At 57.8% G+C, this 17,871-nt stretch overlaps 1 protein-coding gene across 1 annotated transcript in view; it reads right to left on the bottom strand.

Moving 5' to 3' along the window:
* CDH4 (cadherin 4) overlaps positions 1–12,080 on the bottom strand; it is a 44,470-nt gene extending 32,390 nt beyond the window's left edge. The window contains exons 1-2 of the mRNA XM_081832494.1: positions 11,938–12,080; positions 877–1,049 (exon numbers count right to left, since the gene is read on the bottom strand). Coding sequence (XP_081688620.1) covers positions 877–1,049; positions 11,938–12,061 — 297 coding nt within the window. The 5' untranslated portion in view covers positions 12,062–12,080. The remainder of the gene's footprint in view (positions 1–876; positions 1,050–11,937) is intronic.
* Between the last annotated feature and the right edge of the window lie 5,791 nt (positions 12,081–17,871).

Raw genomic sequence — 17,871 nt, forward strand, 5'->3', positions numbered from 1 at the left:
TCAGGTATCCTTTAGAGGAGACGCCGGCCTCTGGTCACTGAGCAAAGCGGAGGCCGTCATGGAGGCCCAGAGGCAGGAGAGATGCTGGTCTGGGAAGCTGAGCGTGCTTACTCAGTGCCGCCAGCCGGGGGCTTTCAGCCCGGAGCTGCTGCTGACCCTTCCAGGGGCCCCGGAGGCAGGTGCCCGGGACAGCGTCATCTACCCAGATGGGAACAGTGGCCCAGTGCCTGGAGACGCCCCCGCACTTGGTGGGAAAATGGCAGTCCGGTGGCAGCAGCAAAGCCACCTCATGCCGCCCTCTCCTGAGGGTCTGGCTCTGGGCGGGGCGGACACTGGAGTCCACACGGATGGGGTGAGCGAAGGTGGATACAACAGAGGTGCCGGCCTCCTGGGGTCGCGGGAAGGGCCGCGAAGCTGGGAAGTCCTCGTACCCAGCACCAAAGAAGTTACTCTGGCCGCGATGATTCCTGCCCTGAGTGGAAAGTGCCACCCTGTCCGTGCGCCCCGGGTCATCGTGGCGGGGGCGCCCGGGTCAGACGTAGGGCTGGTGCCCCAGGCGGGGGTGGGTGCTCATGCTCTCAGACGGTCGCTAATGGCCCCCGGCCCCGGGGCCCCGCCGCGGCCGCCTCCTGAGAGCACAGAGGTCAGACCTCGGCGCCACGCACACCAGCGGCGCCTGTTTGGGAAGCTCGTGCGGGGCCAGCTCCCAGGTGCGCTCCCAGGGCTGGCGGTGAACACTTAGGAACGGCTTTGCTGAGAGCTTTCCTCCCGGCCAGGTGCCGCAGCAGACGGGCCCCCGGGGCACCCAACCTGGGCTGGGGTCCCGTCTCCCGCACGGGCCGCAAGGGCGAGGCCCCCCTCCCCCCTCCACCTCACCTCTCGGTCCAGGCCAGCTGCCACGGTCACAATGTCCCCTGTCTCGCTGTTGATGGTGAACATGTTCTGGGACGGGCTCTGCGGGGTCTGGGTCACGATCCGGTACCGCACCATCCCATTGGCCGTGGTGCGGTCGTCCGCGTCATTGGCCGTGATGGTCATCACATAGGTGCCTGGGACAGAGAAAGCTCTCAGATGGGAATGATCTGCTGTGTCTGCTGCTGCCCCAGGGGCACACCCGGGGCAGACATCGCCAGCCGATCCCCATCTCCCGGAGACGGAGGGAACCCCACGTCGCCGGAGGCAGGCTGGAAAGCAAACCTGCCGCCTTCACTTCCCCACGAGGCTTCGGAGGACTTCTTCTAGAGCTCAGGGTTCCTGTGAGGCATCGGCTCTGACTTCCTTCTCTCTCAGCGGTGGGGGGCGGGGCAGGGGGAGAGCAGGACCGGCTGCGGGACCAGCTTTTCCAACTCCTAACCCAGCTCCCTCTCCCCAAGCCACACGGCTCAAGACCCGGCTCTCAGTGTTTGCCGGGGCTCCGCCGAGCACACATGGAGGGTGGTGCAGTGGGGATCTGGAGGCGCCCGGAGAAGGAGCGGGGCCTGGCCCGGGGCTGGCTCTGCGGAAGGCATGGAGTACGTGCTTGAGGGACACATGGGAAAGGAGCTGGCAGGAGCGCCTGCAGGGGAGGCTGTGCACCCTGGGGGAGCACACGTGCAGGGGTGCAGGTGTTTCAGATCCAAGGGGCTGGGCAACTGCCTGAGCTGCCCCACTGCTCGGTGTCTGTTTCCCCGACCACACGTAGGCCTGAGCTCCCTGGTGGAAGACAGCACAGCCCCACTCTCTGAGGGCGGCACCTGAGGGTCCTGTTGGTGTCCATCCTTCCCTGCCTTGCGAGGCCCTGGTTGGCTGAGCACATCCCTCCCCCTGGCCACAGTGATCGGTTCAGCTGTGGGCACCTTACCCATCAGAGTCGGCAATAACCATGTTTGCTGGGGTTCCTGGGAAACCAACATGCTGTCCCTGCCCCTGGGTCTGCCTGTGTCAGTGAGTGAGGCTGGGGATGATGGTCACTTTCTGGCCACAAATAAAGAGGCTGAAGGACAGGGCCATCTTGGGGCCTCAAGAGGGGCTCAGGTGACAGCTTCTCACTAGGTAGCCCCTGGATCAACCTGCACCTGAAGCTATTGCCTAAAGACTTTTAATTTTATTATTATTTATTTATTTATTTGAGAAGCAGGTGGCACTGAGTGAGCAGGGAGCCCGATGTGGGACTTGAACCTAGAACCCAGAACCTGGGGATCATCACCTGAGCTGAAGGCAGACACTTCACCGACTGAGCCACCCAGGTGCCCCTACCTAAAGACTATTTTAAACATGCACACTTTTTTTTTTTTTAAGAACAGTTTTAGGTTAACAGAAAATTTAAGGTACCCTATAGACTTTCTGTGTAATTTAGCCCATGAATTTCCCTTCACACCTTACGCCATTTTACTTTGAATTTTTGTCACTTGCAACCCAGAGTTCCGACTGGCACAAACTCCTAGCCCTGTGGCACTGGAGTCCTGGAGGCCCTTGTCCTGAGCTGCATGTTTTTAGTTCATTTCCTTGCTCCAGAACAATGTGCTGTCCGGAGCCCTGCAGGGGTGCGGAGGAGTGTGTGCCCTACCTTGATGCGATCCTTTCTTGGGAGTAGATGTCTGAAGCTGGGGCTGAACTGGGCTTGGGGTTTCAAGCTGAGCAGCTAGGCCTCCAGGCCTGAGAAGAGGAGGGTGAGAGGATAGGGAGGGGGTAGGGCTCTAAGCACCCAGGAACCCTGTTTCAGCTGGCTTCAACTTCATCATGAACTCCTTGACCAAGTCCCAGCTCCCAGCACGGCCCCTGACTGGTGAACCAGGGCATCAGAGTTTTGGGGAGGAAGTATTCCCAAAGCTTTAAAATCCCAGGCTCAGCATCAAATTTGGTGCCTTCTGAGAGAAAGTTCTGGAGGCAGAGTGTGTGCAGTCTGGATGTGGCTGAGGCTCTTGCTTTGCAGAGCCCACCCAGTCAGTCTGTGCCCCTCGCTGTGCCCCCGGGCCCCAGATGTGGAGGACTCGGATCTGAATGTTTGGCAACAAGACTGGTCCTTTAGTTTTGGGCTCGTTATAACATCACGTTACATCTAGGCATCCACCTTATTTGCTATGTTCAGGAGTCTGCTTTTTAAAACCAAATGATAGAATTCTAATAATTCGGGCGCCTGGGTGGCTCAGTTGGTTAAGCGACTGCCTTCGGCTCAGGTCATGATCCTGGAGTCCTGGGATCGAGTCCCGCATCGGGCTCCCTGCTTGGCGGGGAGTCTGCTTCTCCCTCTGACCCTCCCCCTCTCATGCGCTCTCTCTCATTCTCTCTCTCAAATAAATAAATAAAATCTTTAAAAAAAAAAAAGAATTCTAATAATTCTTTTCCGATTGCACAAATGAAACCCACCCACGGAAACCAGCGCGTTTTCATGGGAAAATATCAGAAGGTACAATGTAGGAAAAGCTGGCCGGTGACCCCGCCGCCTGACACACCCGCCGTGGCCTCTTGGCTTAGTCTCCAGTCAAGGAGCCTAAATTTCAAATCTTTATCACAGAGACACTCTTTGCTCCTCCTTTTTGAAAACAACAACAACAATTTTATTACTGATCAAAGATATGAAAGAAGGGCGCTTTCACATGCCCAAAACGCAAATGCTCTTTAAAAATAACAACGATAGAGAATAGCAGGGATATACAGGGAATGGGCACCCTACCCCCTACAGTGTCCAGGGAGCACAAGGCCTCAGCTTCTGGACGCAGCTGGCTCTCTATACCCATGTGCCTTTAAAATGTGTCCAGTTGACAAATCCACTTCTAGAAATTTATCCTCAGGAAAAAAATCACAGATATGCAATAGATGATTGATTTGTGCCCCCAGTGGTCCGTGCTGACACGGTTCCTGATAGCAAAGCCTGAAATCCTCCACAAATATTTATTAAATATCCACTATGTGCCAAGCACCGTGTTCAGCATTGCATGTCCGTGAGCAAAAGAGATACACAAAGTCCCCGATGCACAGGGGTGGGTGTGACCATTAAATCCCCAACATGAGGATCCTCCTAGGGATGGAATGTCTGTATCTTGACTGTGTCAACCCCAAATATCCTGGCTGGCATATTGTCCTGTGGTTCTGCCAAGACATGATGGAGAGACTGAACACACGCGAAATGACAGTCAATCCGACATGAAGATAGGACTCTAACACACCGTCCGCGGGAGCCGGCCCGGGAGGTCCACCCACCAGCCGGGGGAACCAGCGTGGGAGGTAGCAGCTCCCCGCAGGTCAGACTTGGAGGAAGTCAGACCCCCTATCTCTAGTAACAATCCAGGAAGCCAAACAGTCACCCTGTAACCATTGGCCCGGAACTGCAGGGACTTGATGGATAACTGACAGCTTCCCCAGTTTTTGTCCCGGCTTCTGACTCAGGGCCAGCCAGAGAAGTATGCCTCCAACTAATGACACAGGATGTCCACCTCCCACTTCTCCAGGCCCAAGCCCCATCAGGGCACAGCTGAGCGGCCCCTTCCCCACCATGAAGCTCTCTGTTCCGCTGCCCGCCTTCGAGTCTTTGCCCAGTGCACGTGGTGGGGGCCGACTCCCTGGCTCCGGCTGGCTCTGAATAAACAGAGCTCATTGGGGTGGGCTTCACTCATTTCCACGTTACCACCAGGGGAACCGAAGGACTGGGGACTCTGTCTTAGGTTGCACGCTGTGTGTGCATCTACAGCGATCTTAAATAAAAAGTCCAAGTGGAAAAAACCCCTGACCCGTGAGGCTCACATCTGGTGGTGCAGACAAGCCATGGGCACAATCAATAAGCAAATGATATTAACCGTAGTACAGCAGGGTGTTGGTTAAATAAATTATGATGTTATCATAACTTTGCCATCATGGAGTAGTGTGAAGCCATTAAAATGTTGTAGAAGGATAGTTAATGTTATTTGAAATTTTCATGACATACGTGCGGCTCACTGGAAAAGAACGAGGGCTCTAGACTGTTCAGTGTGACCCCAATCTCTAAAATAACAACGTGTTTATGCAAAGGAGGGGAGGCCAGAGGGCGTGTGACGGACATGCAATCTCTGAGTGCGGCACCGTATGTGGGAGTTTGAGTTTTCCTTTGTGATTTTCTCTGTACCTTCCACGGTTCCTTCAAAGGCTATCACTCGATTATCAGAAAGTAAGATGTTACTAAAAAAAAAAAAAAAAAAAAGAAGAAAATAGAAAAAGAAAAAAGGCAACTGAGAAATAGAAGATGTGACTTTGTGTTTAGAGCCTAAACTGCAACTTGGTTTCTCTCAAGAAGGAGGGATTCTGAAAGCCCGGCTGGGTCGCCAGTCCATGGTCAGGTGGCCGACGCATGTGGGAGTGCCCTACCCCGAGTGGGAAAGGGACAGGGTCTGTGGAACAGCAGAGATGAAATAGGAGCGTTCAGGGCCCTGGAGCAGAGCCCAGGCCAGAAGAGATGGGTAGACGCTGGAGGAATTCCTGAGAGCCTGGAGGGCCCTCTTGGCGGGGGCAGCCTTCCTTCCTGTCTGTGCATGGTCTAGACCCCACGTGTGTGTGCCCACCCAGCGGGCACAGGACATGTGCTGAGCCGGGGCCGTGCTCTAATCTGGGTTGCACCCTGCCCGGGCCCTGAGCTGTGGGTCCCCGTGCCGCCGTCTCCTCCTGACATGCAACGGCTTCCCGTTCTGACCCCCGTTCTGGCCTTGGTCATGGCGTTCTTTTCCCTGAAGCCCGGCGGTCCTCACAGCCTGCAGTAGACGCTGTGGCCTCCTCCACACCCTTCCACGCTGGGGTTTGGGTGGATGGACCCCACGCCTGGCTCTAGAGCTGGGGCCCCGACAGGCAGTGGCTGATGGCCATGACCTCGCACCCTCCTACAAGGCTCGGGCAGGGTGGGTGGACTTCCCTTGGGCACAGAGAAGGTGCAGGAGGGCTAGGAAGGTGTGCCAGGCCAAGGGTACGGCCGTAAGCAAGAGAACTTTATTATCTCCCAGTTCTGGAGGCCAGAAGTCCAAAATCAAGGTGTCAGCCTCGGTCCTAATCTCTCCTTCTTAAAAGGGTCACCAGTCCTAGCGGATCAGAGCTCGTCTTGACTACGTCTGCAAAGATCCTGTTTCCCAGGACGGCCGCATTCTGAGGTTCTGGGTGGACCCAAATCTGGGAGGGACACCATTCCACCCAGTACAGGGATTAAGCTGGGGCTGAGGTGGGCGCGACTGACCCCTGGCTGACAAGGCACAAGAAGAGAGACCTTTCCAAACAGATGCCTTTCTGTGGCCTTGGGTGAGGCCTTGGCCTTCTGAGGCCAAGCTGGGCTCAGGGTGGGACCGGCAGGGCTCAGTCCAGATCAGACCCTGGCTGCCGCTCCCGGGGCCTGGTTCTGCACCGTCACTGAGCTTCCTGGAGCCTGGGGGTCCTCTTCTGGAAGCGGGATGTCCTCTGTGGGGCGCGGGGTGAGCAGAAGAGCTGCCTGTGAGCTGGTGCCTGGGGCGTGAGCAGGGCCAGTCCCCGAGTGTCTGGTCGGTGTGGCCCTGGCCTGCAGGTGCTCCTGGGCCTCCTGCCTCCTCCGGCCGGCCGGGTCCGAGTCCACACACAACCTTGAGCCCCAGCGATCCCAATTACACGGAGTGCACCCGGAGCATCCCATGGTGTATCCACGGGAGCCATTTGGCTGCGGTCCCGGGGGTGCCCTGCGAGGAGGAAGAACTCACACTAGCAGCTCACTTCTGCAGCCATGTGGGAGTGAAGGTGCATCCCCCCTACACGGGCCTGGAGCGAAGCATCCTTCCAGGGATCCTTCCTTCCTCTGGGCGCCTGCTCCGGCCTCTCTTGCCAGCAGCGAGGTTTCCATTTTTCTTGGCAAACGAAACAGAACATCAGGATTGTGTTTTCATCTAAGCGGGGACGCTGCCCGCCGCCCGAGGTGCAGGGCGTCTCTTTACTGGCTGCACCAACAGGAAAAGGGGAGAAAGCGGAGGGTCGGCTCTCCCTCGGAATTCATGTTCGAGCGCGGCCGTCCGCCTTAAAGGATTAATTTCACAAGCCTTAAACTGCAGTTTAATTTGAAAACTAATTCAGCCCCATAATTGGCTTTCTGCTCAAATCACTGAGGCTAAAGATTTAAATTCTTAATATTCAGATGACTTTCGAGTATGTGTGCCATCTGTGCATTAGTCCGTGGCATTCATCTCAGGGAGAACTCCGCCGGCACAGAAATAAAATAAATAAATAAACGGACCGCTAATAGAATAATCTATTTAAGCAAAAACTCTGCATTATCTAGACGAAGCCTTCTTTGACTTCATTTTCAGCATATAGATTTCTCTGCTATTTAATATTTTAAGGTGACGTTAATTTCAGAATTTATAACATAGGCCCTCACACACTTACAAGGGGTTAGGGAAATCAGGAATTCCAATTAAAGCCTTTTTTAGTTAAAAGATAATCACTGTGGATTATTACTCTTTCCTTGCGAGGTTCGCGAAGCCTGCCTGGTAGAGCTGATGGCCGAGCAGCTCCGAGCTCCAGGACGCAGGACCCGGGCCTGTCCTGAGCACCGGGTAGCCTCCAGAGGGTCAGGCGAGGGCTGGGGTCCACTGAGTCCTGCCGTTGTCCAGGTGAGGAGAACAGATAGGATCTCTGCCCAGTGCTGCAAGCTGGCCGCAAACTGAGTAACTAACCCAACAAGTAAGGCAGTATTAATGGAAAGCAGGCAGGGCAGACACCTCTGCAGGAGTGATACGTGAGCTGAGGGAGGAAAAGGGGCCAGTGTCACAGTGACTGGGGAGAGGACATTCAGGCTGAGGGCACAGCATGTGCAAAGGCCCTGAGGCAGAAGAATGCTCTCCTTTCCTGAAGGCCTGGCATGTTTGCTTCTCTGCCTTTGCTGGATGTGCATCTCTACCACTCGTTCACACGTACATAACGTACGGATTTCTGGGTTCCTCAACTGGACGATGGACTTCTTGAGGGTAGGGTTTATATTTTTCTATCCTGGAGAAAGGCACTTTCATACACAACCTGTGCTTTTCTGGGGGGACACTGCCCGTGCTACATTCTGTCCTTCTCTTTCCTTCTCCTTCCTTCTGCCTGATAGTGGATGTGATGCTTGGAGGGCCTCCAAGGGACCATGGGGTGAGAAACCAGAGGGAGAGGCATGGGCAGCTTCAAGCTCTCCCCCAAACCCCTCCTGGTACAAAGGTGGGTTTTCTGTGACTTGCGGCCGAACGCATTCCTGACACAGACTGGGGAGGGGAAGCAGTGTGTACCATGGTGAGCACTGTGGCTCACGAGCCAGACTGCCTGGGTTTAAATCTTGCCTCCTTTCTATGCCTTCGCTCCCTTATCTCCAAAGTGCGGAAAAGGAAAGTGCTTATCCGGTAGGGCTGTCGCAGCGTTCAAGAAGGGAATCCGAAGGGAGGTCTTAGAGCAGCGCCTGGCAGGGGTTAGGGATGGTGGGTCGGTGGGTGGGTGGTGGGGGAGGGAAGAAGCTGTCGTTCTGAAAGGCAGTACAGGGGCCCTGCCGATGGAGCTGTTCAGCAGCTTGACGGCGGTCACAGGAATCTACACACGTGGGGAGACTGCACGGAAGCGCACCCACGCACGTGTGCGTGGGCGCACGCTGGGAAACTTGCCGACGTGTGAGTGAGGTCTGTGACTGCACCAGTGTCAACGTCCTGGCGTGATCATGCATGACAGTTCTGCGAGCTGTTCCCACCGGGGGAAACGGGTGAAGATTTGTGGGGTGTCTCTATTATTTCTTGCAACTGCATGTGATGCACACCTGCTATTTGAGCCTACCTGGTATCCAGCCCCCTTTTCTGAAGCAACGATCTGGTTTTCCTTGGGGGGGATCCACACCAGCCACAGGGTCAGACCCAGTGACTTGGAGGGGTGTAGAACCAGACTCTGTTTGTGCCTGAAAGAGGCTCACTGTCCATGCACTGGCCGTGGGGACTGCCTCAGGATGGGCACAGCGCCCAAGCCAGATCACGGGGATCTCCCAGGGCCCCTGCTGGACTCCAGCAAGAAGTGGGACCTCTCCCGGGGCTCATGGTTATGTCTGCAGCTGCTGAGGCGTCTTGTCCACAGGAAGAGAGAACTTCCCTGAGAATGAGCCAGCACCAAGGAGGGGAGAGTCAGACCGAGGTAAGCAAGGCCCTGGCCAGTCCCACTCTAGCCACAGCACCCGAGATTGCTTCCTGTCTCTGGACTTGGCAATTATGTGAGCCAATGCGTTCCCTTTTCCAGGGGCTCTCAAGGTGGGTTTTGGAGACCCAGAAATCTAACAGCTGAGATCAGAGTAGCGGGCACTCTTGACCCCAAACCACAATGACCATTGCTGCACCAAATAGGACGGGCCACCCTGGGGCTTCCACACCCTCCGAGCCTGTATTATCCAGCAGCACCAAAGAGGATTCCATACCGTGGCGGGGCACCAGGGCTGGGGAAAGAATGTGGGGTGAATGTGGGCTCCTCCTGAGACTCCACCCCTGAGTCACTTTGCTAATGTCCCCATATGAACTACCCAAACCTTAAAAGGTTTGTATCTGGGTGAGTCAATGTTTAATACACCTTTCCATTTGTTTTCCTTTAGAATGTACATCTGAAACCTTTCCTTAACCCATCATGCCAGGGAATAATGGCTAATTTCTGGTGATAGGTTTTCCTTACCCTGCAAAGGCACCGAGTGAAACCTTCTATTACGGTGATTAACTGACGCAAGGGAGGACACCCTGGAGACTGTTTCCGAGCCCTGGGCGCTTCTGCCTCCAGGACACCACGGCATGCTTTGTCTGGGGTCAACTCGCCTTGGCCGGGCACATGAGGGAGCAGCACGGCCCCGCTGCGTCCCGGGCGTTGCACAAAGCCGTGGCATCCCTGTTCCCCTCTGAGGGCTGTTCCGGGATCAGAGACAGACGCGGGGTCCCCCAGGGACCCTGAAAGTCAGTCCACACCTAGTGCAAACAGTCCATGAAAGACACAGGAATGAACGGGGAAAGAGGACCCGTCTTGGGATCCACACCAGCCTTCCGGTCTTCCAGGCCATGCTCGGCATTCCAAGTGGCCCGGTGGAGCTGGGGCGATGGGGCGATGGGGGGGCGGGGGCTGCTCCGATCTCCAGGCTTAAAAGCTTATCAGGATTTTGAGGAGGAGCCACAACAATTTGCTGCTTTTGTTATCCTAAGGAGTAAAGCCAGTTACACATTTGGGAAGACTTTCTCTATTGATTTGTTCTAAAGTAAGACAAGGGAGGTGTGATTTATGATATCCAGGCACCTTTATGGAGTGTGCCGGGTCGTGGGGAGAGAGGCCCGCCATATCTGTGCTAACGAGAAAGCACCCCCAAGCCTGACACCCACGACCCCACCCCCTTGCCTAAGGAGCTGGCCGCTTGGAGCTAATTTGCCCGTCGGCAGCCTGTCCCTGCTCCTCAGGGGCTGTGGGGAGAAGCTGCCCAAGGTGCGGGCAGACATAATGTCACATGCCTTCACTGACACTGGGCTGGCCTGCATCTCACGATTCCGAGACAATCAATCAAAAACACAATTCACCTTGCTGAAAAAGCAGCCCCTGGAGACGGAACTATGACAACCTGCTCCGGGCGGGGAAGCGATGATAAATGCTTGGCCTCGCCACCCCACCGTGGGCTGCATGGGATGCGGCTGACCCCTCCGAGCACAGGAAGCGGGAAGCCGGCTGAGCTTCAGGCTCCCGGTGCTTGAGGGTCCGTGTGCCCAGAGCCACAGGCCTTCCCAGGAGCCCGGACGCCCTCCCGGGACGGGATACTCGCCAGGGCCGCCGGGGTGGGGTTGCCCGCTAAGCTACAGACCCCGGGGACACTTGAAGTTCAGGACAAAAGCAGTACTTCGTCACTGTAGGCGGCTCCTAAATGTTGCCTGGTGCATAAGTATGCGTGAAAATAGTTGTTCTTCTGATCCTCCCGTGCCCCTGGGCATCCTGCATTTCAGTGGCTACTCCTGGCGGCCCTGGGGGTGCTCAGCTCAGCTCCACCCGCCCAGCCCCCGGCTGGGCAGCTGGCCCAGGGATGCCGCCCGTCCCTGCAGGAGACAGCAGGCAGTGCAGGGCTGCGCTGCTCACCTACAGAGACTGAGTCGGGGAGGGGGGTGGGCTGAGAGGTTCTAGATTTCTACTGCATTCCCAGGTGCTGCTGCCGGTTCCCAGGCCAGGTCTAGCATCGGCTGGGGGTTCTGGCCCCCCCACACACCTCCTGGGACCTTCGGGTTTGTCTTTGCTAAAGAGGAGAGGGAAGGGGCCCTTCCCCTGCAGAGACATGCTTAGCAAGGGCCGTGGCGCACGATCACGTGGTCAAGGTCATCTATGCCAAACTGAAGTCTGGGGTAAGACTGGCCCTTGGGTCAGCTCAGAGGGGAACTGAGGCCTGCAGGCATGCGGGCTCACCGCTTGGGGCCGCGGGAGTCTGGCCTTCTCGTGGGCTTCCTACGGGGTTTGGAATAAAATGGAAAGTGTGGTGCGGGAGACCTCGGATGTCGGGTCTTCTCTCTGACCTCGTCTCCTGCCCCAGGACCTCTGCCCGTGCCTTTTCCTTCCCCAGGCTCCCTTCCAACACACCCCCACCCCCCAGACCTTCTCTCCAAGAGGCTCCTTGTCATGCCTCAGCTCTCAGCCTCTATGTCACCTCCACAGAGGGGTCCTCCCTGACCTACAGGCGCCTCCATGACTCTCAGCGCCCCTGGGTTCCTTCCGAGCCTTACTATCCATGCCGAGGCTTTAAGTACTTGCTTTAGCTTGGCTTTTGTCTGCACCCCCCTCTGGACCGAGGAGCCCGTGAAGCAGGGGCCCTGCTCCCGGGGTCCCGTGCGGCCTGCAGTGAGTGTGACATGCACCTGCTAAGTGAGCGCCTCCATGGGGAGGAGGCCCGTGGGGTGGTCACGGCTCCCTGAGCATGGGGCCTCCTCGCCTGCTGACTCCCACTCACTCGGCGCTCCTCAGGGGCCGGGGGCTCACCTGGCTTGGAACCCTCATCCACGGAGCCGTTGTAGACCTGGTTGATGAACTCGGGACGGTTGTCGTTCATGTCGATGACGTAGATATACAGGTCGATGGGGTTCTCCACCTTGTTGCCATTCATGTCCACTGCGTGCGCTCTGAGCTGGAAAGCAGCATAGACACCGTCAGCCTTGGGGACAGCCCAGGGCAGGTTCCTGCCGGCCCACAGCTCTGGGCTGGCGCTGACGTAAGGGCCTGGGTCCCCCAAGGGACAGTCTTGGCAGGGGGGTGGGCCTGGGACATGCCATGAAACTCCTCTGAGCCTCGGTGCTCTCCTCTGGAGACACGGGGAAGAGCTGTGAGAGGACCCTTAATTTTTGGATTTTTTTTGGGTAAAGATTTTATTTACCCATTTGAGAGAGAGAGAGAGAGAGAAAGCGAGCAGGGGAGGGGGGAAGAAAGAGGGACAAGCAAACTCTCTACTGAGCGCAGAGCCTGACGCGGGGCTTGATCCCAGGACCCTGAGGTCATGACTTGAGCTGAAACCATGAGTCGGATGCTTCATCAGCTGAACCACCCAGGCACCCCAATTTTTGGATTTTTCATTCATTCATCCGTTCATCCACTCAACCAGGATCTGTCAAGGGCATCCATGTACCAGGCACCGGCTGGACCCTAGATTATTGCTCAGTGGTCCAGACAAGGCCCAGCCCTGGGGCTTCTCGTCGAGAAGGGAGACGGACACCAAGAAGGGAGAGAAGGCACATGGAGCGACTGGCTGGGGTTGGGAGGAGGCCAGGCAGGCGTCTCAGAGGAGGTGACGTTTGAGCTGTGGTCTGGTGAATGGGGCAGGGAGAGGAATAGGTGTGAGGTCCCAAAGGGGACGTGGAGCAGCGGAGGCCTGGGGGCAGCAGGGCGGCTGGGGAGGGTCATGCAGGACCTGGGATTTGGGGGGGAACAGGGGGTGGAAAGGGGCAGGGTCTCCCCGAGGTCTGTCCACACCAGAGCTGTGACCGTCACACATCTCTCAGCTGACACCCCATCACCTTGCAAGCTGTTCACATCGGACCTCGAGGTCTTTGCCACAGGACAGCGCCACGCCCAGGGTGCGAGAAGAGCGCGTGCTTGCGGCCTGTGGGGGGACGTGTCTCCGGGCGGGGGGTCCACACGGCCCTCTCCTCCTTGGTGCCCCGCGTCATGGCCGCCCTACCAGCCTCTGGGAAGGAGGAGGCGGCGCTCCTGCCCCAGGGAGGCTCCGGCCAACAGTGTCTACACCAGCCCCGGCGCTTGGTTCGGTCCCCACGGCCCCGAGTGGAATTTTACCCTTGAAGTGGGGTGTTTGAGGAGAAGCCTCCCAGGGGACGCCGGCCTGCGATGTTGCGAGGACACACATTAGGCCCGATTCCCGGGGGGCCAGAGGTGACCACGCCCCCGGCGCCTCGGCTCCGAGCACCGCGTGGAAGGGCCGGGAAGCACCCCTCGCAGTTTCGGGCCCACCCTGCCCCCCGTCCTGCAGCTCAGCTCTTCCAGCCGGTCAAGAAGCCGCTGAGAAAAGGTACTTGGGGCTACAGTTAAAGGCGACGCTGTTGGCATTGGCAATGTGGCCTGGCGGGGAGGCCGCCGTCCACCTCTCGGGCTGGGCACGCGCGGTGGGCTTGGCGGGGGCCGTCCCGACCTGGTGCGGAGACACGATGGCACCGGGGGAGCTCTGGTCGCCTCCGTGACCTGCCAACCCGAGCCTCGCATGCAAAGGGAGGTTGCCGCCCCTGCGATGCCGTGAGCAGGACGTCTGTCCCTTCTCGCCGCGGAAGCGAGACGGGGAAACACGAACGCAGGGGCTTGGTGTCGCGTCCCCGCGGGGACAGGAGCAGGGAGGAACTCGTGCGTGCATGCCCGCCTCCTCTCGGCGGCTCGCTCTGCTTCGTGTCCTAACCGCGGGCCGCCGGCTTCCTCCTGGAGCCTGGACCACGCAGCTCTCCATGTGGGCCCTGGACGCGCCTGTGCGTGGGTGCTGGAGGCTTCCTCCCGGAGCCTGCGTCGGTGACCGCGTGGGTGACCCGCCTCAGCTTCCACGAGCACCCTTGACACCACTATCGTCCGGATCTTTACTTCACAGATGGGGCAAGGGAGGCGCAGGAGGATTAGGAAATTTGCCCAAGATGAGAGTAGTGGCAGCATTCAGGTCTTATGCATGGAACCCTCCGGAGAACCTTCTAGAGAATCATCCTGCAAAAGCCAACATGACCATTCTTCATTTCATGCATTTGAACACTGACGTGTTGTTGGTGGTCTCCGAGCGACCCGTGTCCACAGTTCATCAGCTTGCTCTCAGGTGGGAGACGTGGTCAAAGGTGCCGGAGGATGTGGCGAGTGGATCCCCAGATGTGGATGCAATGGGGGGTCGCCCCGTGATTGGGCTACATTTTAGACACGGGGGGAAATGTCTGGGTGGGACGAGGCGGCCTCGTGGCTCTAAAATCACGGTGCTGCCTTGGCTGGTGGCTTCACGGGAGTCAGAAGCTGACGCTGAGGGCAGATTCAGGGCATAGCTGCTGGAGAAAGTGGAGGGGGCCACGTGCCGAGGAATGCGGGTGTCTTAAGGGGGTGAGAGGGGCCCTGGCCGACAGTCAGCGGGGAAAGGGGGATCTGGATCCGTCACAACCTGGATGAGCAGGAAGCAGACGCCTCCAGGTATGCATCACCTTGATTTCCGCCTTGTGAGACCCTAAGGCAGAGCCCACCAGACTTCTGACCTACAGAACACGAGCCCGGAAATGGGTGTCATTTTAAGCCGCTGAGTTTGTGCCTGCTTGTTACGCGGCAGAGGGAGCTGACACACTTGCAAGCTGCCCCCGAAGGCTCTGGTGTGCGTCCTGCGAGGTGACAGTCCTGAGAGGGGCTCATGCCTTAGTCTCACAAGGAGTGTGAGGACTGCCCAGAGCGGCTTCCCAACCCCAGGGAGGACGGGAGAGTTCCCGAGGGCTTCACCGCACTGGGACAGAGAGTCGCAAGATGGAACATGAGGTTTCAATCTGGAATTCGGCATATGGACTTGACCTCTCCCCCGATCTGGGTCCCGTCATCTCCTACCGACTTGTCACCTTGTGGGGTCTAGGGGTGAGCCTGCTGGAGGCGGCAGCCAGGGGTGGCCCCGGGAGACATTCCTCACTTCTGAGATGGGGCCTGAGGAGGTTGAGGTGGGTACCCCCCTGGAGCACATTTCCTGGTTCATGAGAGCAAGCAGGAAACAATACATGGTGGCATGGTTGGATTTCTCATCTCCCAAGATGGAACCTCAGGACGTGGCGGGAGACAGAAGGGAACGTGTGCCAAGTGTCTGGAGGTGAGCAGGTCCATGGAGGCCCAGACACGGAGCCGAGTGTACAGGGACAGGTGGACGGTTCCCCTCCCCCCCACCCCGCCCCCCTGGCCAAGTTCTCTGCTTCCTCTCTGGCCAGCTTGGGTGAGGAGGGGCTGTGGCCTCCAGGCGTCCTTGCAGAGGACCAGAGGCCTCCCCTCCAGGCCCAGCATGCCACCCTGATCCCCGGGGACTGCCAGCCTGTGACCCCCGGCTTTTCTGAGGGGGCCTGTTGCAGAGCCATCTAGCTTCGGACGCCACGTGTCTCCTGGGCAGAGTCTGGTGCTGAGCGAGGCTTTGGGGTCACATCGGGCGAAAGGAACAAGCGGAAATGGAGGTGTGCGTGAGAGGTGCATGGGGGCCTAGGTTGTTCTGCAGGATGCTAGTCACTGCCTTGGCACTTGGTGGATCGACCATCCTGCCCTTGGAGCAACGGGGGCGGGCAGGCGACGCACTCCCTGGAGCGGCCATCGGCGTTCAGACGCCCCCTTGTGTCCTCGTCCTCTGGGCTGAGCCGTCTCGGCGGGCCGTGGCAGCAGCAGCTAGGGCGGGCGGCAGGAAGGTGGGGCTGGACTCTTGCGGGGGAACCGGGAATTCCAGTGCTGACTTTGGTGTGAAATGCCGAGGAGAAACAGTTACCCAGAAACACCAAAAGCAGGTCTCCTTTTGAGCTCAAGGTTTCCCAAGTAATTAAAATAAAATGAAAGGGAGTGCCTTCCCACTGGGTGTGGGTTCTCTCAGGGGTGGATCTGCAGTCAGCAGGCGCTGGGGCCGCGTCCTCCGAAGCGGGCTTGGCTGACAGCCCACCTGCGCTGCCCGTCCTCGAAGGGGGCCAGTTTCACGGCCTGAGACCGCACAGCCTGCAGGCCCGACGCACAGGAGGGACCGTGTGTGGTTAAATGCTCTGCTGTCACTGACTTGAAATCCCTGGTCCAGATGAGGGCCCCCCACTTCATTCTGCACGGGGCCCTGGACTCTGTAGCCGTCCCGACATCAGGAGCTGAGCGGGCCTGGCCCGGGGCAGCCCCTTCCCACCAGGCTCACCAGGGCCGTGGCACGCCGAGCCGCAGGCTCTGCAGGGCAGCCCGGCCCAGGGTTTACGACAAAGGCTTTCATTTGGTCTGGAAGGGCCATAAGAAACAGCCAGAGAAGACACCGGTGCTGGGGACAGCAGGGGTCGCTGGAGCCCCGAGGAAGGCAGGAGAGGTGCCCCGCCGAGAGCTCCTCCCTCCCCAAACCGCTGAAGCAACCGTGTGACATTCCAGCGGACACCAGAGCCGCCTGGGGCCAGCCCCGCTGTCTGGCCTCCTGGAGAGAGGCGTGGGGCTCCTTGGGCCCAGGAGGAGGGGCGACCGTGATAATTAAAGAGGACTCTGTCTAATCTTGAAGAGGTGAACATGAGCATCAGCAAGTGGCCTCTCTGTGGGGCCATTTGGAGACAAAGCCTCCAATGTCGGAGGAGGCTCTCAAGGTCTTCGGCCAATCAGGGTCAAAGACTGCAGGGCAGAGGGACCCCTGGCCAGGTGGGCAATGCAGCGAGCCAGCAGCTGCCCCCCTTCCTTCTGTTCTCACTCGCTGGAAACATTTGCTCGTCCCCAACCACTGGCTGAGCATCCCTTTAGACTCCGGGGCACAAATGCCTGGAACAAGACATTCTAGGAGGGGCATGTGCCTCTGGGAGGGTAGACAGACCACAGGGGAGGGAGGGAGAGAGAAGGGCAGGGAGCAGGGGTAGTGCATCCCCAGGGTCTGGCCCCTGGTAAGTGTTTGGTGTGGGAACGACCACGCCTTATTTCACCAGTGCCTCAGAGGAGGTCCCCGAGAGCCCCTTCCAGGGGGGAAGGCACCCCTGAAATTGTCTGCCTGGAAGCCAGAGGCAAAGTGTGCCTGAGTGTCAGTGGCTGCCCGCTGCCAGGGTTTTAATGTCTGCGTGCTTTCCTCCACATTCCCTAGCCCCGTAAATAAAATCATCAGCCTGGCTCAGAAAAGATACGATGATTTTCCTTTAGATACTCAGGCATCCAAGGGAAGCTCTTTTTCGAACCAGCTAACAAAACAGTCTATTTCCCTTATATTTCCTTCTCCCTGACCCTGGCCCCCACTGTCCGAGAGGCAGTCAGGATGCCAGCCACATGCCCATTTCCAATGGCGTCTCTAGGGCAGGACGCAGAGGTGTTTCAGTAACTACACCCACTCTTCTCAAGGCCTGTGGTCTGGCTGCTGAAGAATCTGGGGACACAGCTTTTCTTAAGGGCTTCAGGCCAAGAGGTTTTGATGCCTCTTAATCCCAGTGTAAGCTCCCCCAGAGTGAGGCCATGTTTACTCATGTTATCACTTCAGGCCTACTGCCAACCACAGGGCCTGACACATACTAGATGCTTGAGAAATATTCCCTGGATGGGTGGATTGATGGATGGATGGGTGGGTGGGTGGGTGGGTGGATGGATGGGTAGATTCATAGATGGAATGGATGAATGGAGGGATGGATGGATGGACAGATGGACAGATGGATGGATGGATGGATGGATGGATCAGTGGATGGGTAGATGGAGGGATGGATGGAAGAATGGATGGATAGATGAGTAGATGGATGC

This window comes from Leptonychotes weddellii, chromosome 10 (assembly GCF_054177405.1).
Source record: "Leptonychotes weddellii isolate Sample4059 chromosome 10, ASM5417740v2, whole genome shotgun sequence".
Classification (NCBI taxonomy): domain Eukaryota; kingdom Metazoa; phylum Chordata; class Mammalia; order Carnivora; family Phocidae; genus Leptonychotes; species Leptonychotes weddellii.